This window comes from Theobroma umbraticum, unplaced genomic scaffold, assembly GCF_002168275.2.
Source record: "Theobroma umbraticum cultivar Fairchild unplaced genomic scaffold, ASM216827v3 scaffold_81.0, whole genome shotgun sequence".
Taxonomy (NCBI): domain Eukaryota; kingdom Viridiplantae; phylum Streptophyta; class Magnoliopsida; order Malvales; family Malvaceae; genus Theobroma; species Theobroma umbraticum.
This window is the reverse complement of record NW_018397268.1, coordinates 3944301-3951402: the sequence shown is the minus strand read 5'-3', so window position 1 is coordinate 3951402 and position 7102 is coordinate 3944301. Positions and strand designations below refer to the sequence as shown.

At 36.4% G+C, this 7102-nt stretch overlaps 1 protein-coding gene across 1 annotated transcript; it reads right to left on the bottom strand.

The window, feature by feature from the left end:
- Window positions 1-4580: 4580 nt before the first annotated feature.
- LOC110425334 (uncharacterized) lies at window positions 4581-6039 on the bottom strand. The gene is made up of 2 exons (XM_021440223.2): window positions 5724-6039; window positions 4581-5597 (listed from the first exon to the last, which is right to left on the bottom strand). The coding sequence occupies exons 1-2, from the start codon at window positions 5772-5774 to the stop codon at window positions 4869-4871; spliced, it is 780 nt and encodes a 259-aa protein (XP_021295898.1). The 5' UTR covers window positions 5775-6039; the 3' UTR covers window positions 4581-4868.
- Window positions 6040-7102: the final 1063 nt, after the last annotated feature.

The following is a 7102-nucleotide window of genomic DNA, read 5'->3' as shown; positions in this document are numbered from 1 at the left end:
TTCAAAACATCAAACAATGTTAAGGGATATTAAAAAATTATTAAATTATCCATACTAAAACACCAAAACTGAGCTAAGAAAAACATTGATTGATAATACCACCATAAGCTTACTTGCAAACTACTTAAAAGTTTTTTGTGGAGGAGTGCATAGTTGAGAAGATTGTGACCATCCTATAGGCAATTGTTCCTCAAGATATTGGAAACCAATGTGTTATTGGCAAAAGACTTATACAGAGATTTTCCAATCAAGAAATTCTTATCAAAAGATACATGTACAGGAACTTGATTGAATGCAATAAATGCTTATGTGGTATGATGACATGCAAACATCGATATCAAGAAGAGAAATTCGATCTTAGTAAGAGAAGCGAAGGAAATCTATCAAACTATCAAAATTTCTTTAGGGCATCAAAGCTTCCTACTTAACTAGCTAGCCCTTTTACATTTTTTTTCATAGCTGTAGTAACCAATTCTTCCATAACAAATTCTAGTAGCACGTACCACTTCTCCTATTCCTCCATAAAAAATTCTGTTCATTTTCCTTCTTGGTAAATTCAGTTTAATTCCCTTCTTGTAGGCCATGATCTCATTGGCTACAGCACTAGCAAGACTCCTTGCCCTCAAGTCATAGTCTCAGCTGGTAGCACACAAACCTTAAAGAGCAAAAACAAAATAAGATTAGTTCATACTGCATGTCATTGTTGCTTCTGTTTCAAGATCGATTATTCCTCTTATTGCAACTATAAAAACTTCTCAAGAAGCATGGGAGAAGCTTTTCAAGATGTTTGTCAACAAGACCCACCCGCACCAGGGTTATATTTTCGAAAAAGATGCATTGGAGGTCACGGAGAGAAAGGTTAAAGTAATCTTGAAAGTATTGAATGTTGTGGTAAGTAAAAGAAAATATAAGTACCAAGTTAATAAGATTGAGAATGGAGCGAAAAATGGCTAAGTATAAGAGGATTTGATAAAGAAGATTAAGAGAGAGTTAACTGTGAAAATATGTCTATATTAGCTCAAGAAATCTTGTTCAACCTCAAAATGCATTATTAAAACTTTATATATAAAGTCAGAAGAAACAATTACTCAAGAACATGTTTTAGTGCACATAATGAATAACCATACCGAAAAGAATTTTGTTGTGCATAATTGGTAACAGATATTGATAAGAGTTTCATCGTACATAATGAATAGCGTTATTCGCAGACAGATGAGCAAAGGAAGGGGTCCAGCACAGAGCAACTTTCTGAATGTTTTTGAGGAAATCAATTTGGAATCAAATAGAGAGCCAAAGGGTGCAGCGGACAGAGGACCTTATCACTGTCCTGGAGTAACCTATGTTCAGTGCGAGGTTGAGGAATAAGGTATGCTTTGTTCAGGTGACGTGGGAGGGTACCTACAGGACCAGGTATGTTCTTCTGTGTCTGCTGTTCTTGATGAGATTGTTGGTGAAATGGCTATAAAGACCACATGGCGCGTAAGGCCTCTTTGATCTTGTGGGGGCGATGCTATGAAGTTTGTTGGGCATAATTGTGGAAAATTATTTGTGTAACACCTAACCCCGTGACCTTGATCTGGGGATGAAGCTTGATGTCTTGTTGGTCAATTTGTTTTCTTGATACTTACTGTACATGTTAGAGATGTGATATGAAGGGGTAGGGGACTGCTTTTTCTTCTGTACTGAGCAAGGGCATGATATTAATTTTGCTGTAATGACAGGGTATGTAATGAGGTTGTTTTGGGTATGGCGGCTGTTCCAAATGCTAGGAAAACCAGGGAATGGCTGCACAATGTTTTTCTTGTAGGGGATTCTTTCTGTAGAGGTGATTTTGAAGTGTTACCCCTATGCTAGAGTGTAACAGATCTGAATCTCCTCTTTTTTTTCCGTAGGTGAACATATTTCTTCCCTTGTTTCTGAATTTGCATGAAATTTCGAAAAAAAAAATAATGTATAGCAGATATTGAAATTCATAATGTGGCTTTTGAAATATTAGATTTTTCTAACGGATGATCATTGGTTGTGTAATACTACTTGTTATAAAACAATTCTCTAAAAAATAATAAGTTAAAAGCTAAAATTATCTACACGTAGCAATCTTTCAACAATAAACTTCACACACTCCCATTGCAGCAGAGCTTCTTGAGTTTCATAGTTCTAGTTCTTCGATATTGTCTACAGGTTTGGTAAGGTTGAACCATGAAACTTGACTCTTAAATTTACAAAGTAACACTACCAAAAGTTGCCATTTGATACGGGCTTTCTAAAAAGATATTTGATGATATTTTCAGTTTTAATAAGTGACTCATTTAATTTGACTGTTTACATATTCATCACATTAAAGTTTCCAATTCTAGAACAGGGATTGATGGCAATTAATCCTCTAAAATCTATGGAGTGACCACCTTTAACTGAAATCCAATTGCCATCTGTTACATTCAAAAGTCATACCTGATACCACCAGCATAGACAATTGGTCTTAACAAGATTGAAAGACGTTCGAAGGTGTAGATTTAGTTGCATTTGCTATTAGGCTATGCCCAGATTCACAAGTCAAAAGGAATTGCCCTTCCAGTTATCATACTGATAAGCTGGTATTTACAGCCAGATATCCTGACGCACAAGTTTTCAAAAAAATGAACATTCAGGTGCTTGCAGATAGAAGCAAGATGCCTCGGTGCAGAAGCAACTCTGTTGTTTGACACAGTAATTAGTTTAGTACAATTCAATTTATCATTAAAAGTTCTCCTTGATCTAGTGAGATCTAGTTTGCTAGGTCATTGGGCATATTGGCTCACACCTAGTAAGTTTTATAAGCCTTTACCAATGCAACAATAGGCCCAAGAGTCTAGGACAGATCACAGATGAAATCTGAACCCCTTTCATCCGGTGCAGCAGCTATGAAATTTGCTCTGCTGCCAAATATTGTAAACCCCAAGCAACAAGCCCATAAATTAGTCCTTCCTTTTTTGGAGGTCTTTGTTAACAGTTGTTTCTTGACAGCATATTTTTGGCTTTCAGTTTGCAATTAATACTTACTATTATATATGTTCATTTCAAGACATATTTAATGTTGCAGACTGCAGATTTGCAGCTTTTGAAGAACCTGACCTACAGGACACTGAACTTGGACAGGAATTAGTTGTGACAACTTTTGTTAATTGGATTGCCTAGCTAGTGCAGTCATCTGGTGGCCTGCCAGTTCCTGCCCTTCAAATGCAGTTTAATTGGATGGATTTCAATCCTTTGCTGTGTTTTAGAACATGAATATGAGAGAGTGGAATTTGGATTCAGTTTGCTATATATATATTGTAGAATGAAATGCACAAGCTTTGCAGAAATTAGTTAATATTCAACATACCTAAGTATTTGAAAGGGTATAAGAAGATGAATTTCAAATTCACAAATTCCTATAAATACTTCAAATTCACCACTAAAAAGGAATCCAACAAATCTATAGATTTGAAATTCTTTCAAGCTTGTGCATTGTGGAATTTCATTTGTTTCTTTTCCTGTCAAGTTACATATTCATCCATAAATTATGATAAGGTGACGTTTTATAAGACAGACTAAACTCTCTAGTGAATTAATCATGAGTGTAATCTAGATTACTCACATTGTCATGTCTTCTAAGTGAATTAATCATTGATAATATTGGGGAACCACAAATTTTAACATGCTTTTGAGGAGAGCTTTGCTTAATGGGAAAAGACAATGCACTGCCATTTTTACCCCTTCCAATTGCAGTAACAGGCAAAATACATATTAATGGAATTAAGGAGGATAAATTTTGCAGATACTTAGGTTAGGGGCTGGGGATGATTGGCTACATCTCTGAAGTTTCACAGCGGTTTTTAAAACAGGTTAGTAACTAAGTTCCAAGCCAAAGTCACAATCTATTATATGATTAAAAGAACAGTTGGTCTGGGCAAAAAAAGACATTTGATGCACCCAGCTTTCAGTTCACTGCTCATTTTGTTCTTCTGTTTAGACCGTAAAGTAATATTCCAGTTGAAATTGGGCCAAACCAGGAGTCTGATGCCTTGGTAGACCCTGGAAAACGTGTGGGACCATTACCGGTGAATCTTGCGCTAACCAGCATGTGCCGTGCATGATTATGGCTAAACCGATCATTGAAAGCAAAATCCGTAAACATCTTTAATTAGTCCCTATGCTTTGATGCAAATGCTGCACCACCGGTCTTAAAGCAAACAATGACCTTGACCCCTCCATGTGAAGCAAAGCATTATTTTTGAGGGTTTTCTTTGTCTAATTTTTGTCAAACTTAGTTTTTGATCAATGGGTACTGATCAATACTTTATGGGAGCTCATATGCAGTAGTCATGATAGTGAAATCTGATTAGTTGCGCTTTTAATGGCAGACATTCACCATGGATGGTAGGTGTGCTTCATGGAAAGAAAAAAGAAATCTCTCTGAAGATCTATGATTGCTTTGTCTGGTCATACTTTTCATCATTAACCAACTTTAATCTAACCAAATGCCAAAGCAAAGACAAAGGAATGCCATGAGAGCATAAGGCACAACATTAATTTGATTGAAGCATACAAATCTTCCCAAATTTTGGCTACATCAGAAATTTCATAAAAGGTTCCTTACTAATCTGGAAAATTGGAACTTCATTTTGGATTCCATTCATATACATAATTAGGAAAGTCATGCATATATTAAAGACATTTTAAGTCTCCATCCAACATTGGAGGGTAGTCAGGATATTTGATTCCTAAGGCAAAAACTAGTGTACAAAATTCTGAATTGACAGATAAATGGCCATCTAGTTCATGCTGATTTGCTAAAGAGCATGAGAAGGATGGCATATTAGAGAATTAAGGGATGCAATAGGTATTGTTCAGTGGAGAACAACCTTCTGGTACTTGGTGTTAGGAGAAGACTCAGAGCCTTCATAGTTCTCTGCACCCCTCTTCTTGCTTAAACAACCATTAAGATTGTTGAAAGAGTCCTGGTGAATGAGATGCTGCGTAGGGGAAGAAATGGCCACCGGTGGAATGTCAATGGAGGTAAGTTGGGGAGGCGGATGCTGCCACTGAGGAAGCGGTCCGGCCAAGAGAAGGTTCTGTAGGAGTGGACCGGCGTCCTTCACTGCCTGCAGCAGCTTTCCTTTCTCTGGTAGTGGCTTGTTAGCTGCTAGTTTTAAGGCTTCTTGTGGAAGTGGTGATTGTGGTTGTGATGGTGGATGCACTGGATGGGGAATTGAGTCTGAACCCGGAGATGAAATTATGCTTCTGTTACTATCAGAACTGGAAATATTCTTGTTGGGGTGACCGGGTTTGGATTCATCTTCACTGCTAGAAACCCCAGAAAGTGAAGCAGTTTCTTGCTGGTGTTGTTGCTGCGGCTGCTCTTTCTGTTGTAGTTGTTGCTGAAGCATGAATTTCTCCAACATCAACTTCTGGCATCTAGCTTGAACTTCATCTCTCTCTTTGATTGTCCTGCTTAGAACATCTTTGAGATGAATCAATTCAAACTCTCTTCTTGTAATCTCCTCCTTAGCTGATATTAGCGTTGTCTCTAGCTCCAAGGTTGTGTACAAGAGGGTATGCTTTAACTCTTCCATTCCCTGTCAATTGCAGAAAAAGTTAGAACTAAACACTTTTTACAACCCCCAAAAGTGCAGTACTAAAACAAGAAACAATTCCAGACCCTATTGAAAGCAGGGCCTAAATATCTTAAAAGAGTCCCTTACCTCTTCCTGATAGCAATATGCCCAGCTGAGTGGACTGCATTGGTCTTCCATTGCTTTGCCAAGGTCTAAAGACAAGTTGGGAAATGGAGGGTTTCAGCCTTTCAGGCTTCTTTAAGGAAGGATCTTCGGCTTCTTTATAAGAGTTGAAATGCCCTGTTCCTGTGTAGCCTTTCCCACCCTTTATTTTTTTTCTCATTCATGGGACAAGAGGTTGGACAAAGAACACATCAGGCCAAAAGCTCAGATAGGCCAAAAAATGTTTAGTGCAGCTACCTTTTAAACAGTTGGATTCTATGAAACCCCCAAAGACTTTAAATTTTGTAGTTTGAAGGGAATGTGAAATCAGCCGTAAAAGTGGAGCTAAAATCCTTCAAGTTGCTAACTTTTTGGCTATATGCATGCTTGCTGCAGTTGTTGGCTCGTGTGCACACGTAAACCTTTCAAAGGTAAATTTTCATGAACTTGCCGTACTAAAACCTCCTTGGTTCACGAAATAGAATCATATAAGATAAAATAAATATTTCAAAAAATAATTAATTTATAATCTTTTAAACAGTTCATGATAATTATTAGTCACTCAAATATAACTTACTTGAGCTATAAGTCATTGGCATGTTGAGGAATTTCCATTTAGCATTGGGCATGATCAACGAAGATATCATATCATATACATATACATATACATATACATATATATAATGACAATTCAATCTTATAATTATTTATTCTTAAGATAAAATTGGGTCTGATTTTAATTTTATTAAAGAACTAAGGTTTTGTCAGAGTGTTAATTAAAGATTATATATATGTTCTTGGCTTATTTAAGAAACTTTACCTTTAAAAAGTGTGGGCTAACCACCAGGCAAAAAATCTGTGATATAATACAAAAAGTGTCAACCATTCCAGCTCAATGTACCAAAATGTTGGAGCAATTTATTTATTTTTAAATTTTATGTACCAATATATATAGAAAAATTTTACAATCTATACATATACAAAAGAAATGATTGGTGACTTTTTTTGGGCAGGGTAGAAAGGGCATGTTTAGTCTGGTGCTATGAATTCTTTGGTTAGGCTGAAAGACAAAGTCTACTTTGATAGATGATTAAAGCCATCTTATGTATAGCAAACCTTTTTTTTTGGGTATAGGAGAAAAAGGGGTAGGTTTTCTTTTTTGACTCTCAAAGAGGAAAATGTTTAGGATAAAGCCTTCTCCAATGGAATGTAATGCTGCTTTTTGACAAGGGGAATTTGCAAAAAAAACAGCTACCTATTCAACCCTACTACAACCTCTTCTCTATCTATATAGATTATATTTAGCCCAATTAAAATATGGTAGTGAATAGTGATACTTCTTTTGTGTGTGTGTGTGTGTGTTT

Coding starts and splice junctions, on each gene's coding strand:
- LOC110425334 (XM_021440223.2), bottom strand. CDS start 5,774: ATGGAAGACCAATGCAGTCCACTCAGCTGGGCATATTGCTATCAGGAA. Junction 5,598..5,723: donor CATATTGCTATCAGGAAGAG/GTAAGGGACTCT, acceptor TGCAATTGACAG/GGAATGGAAGAGTTAAAGCA.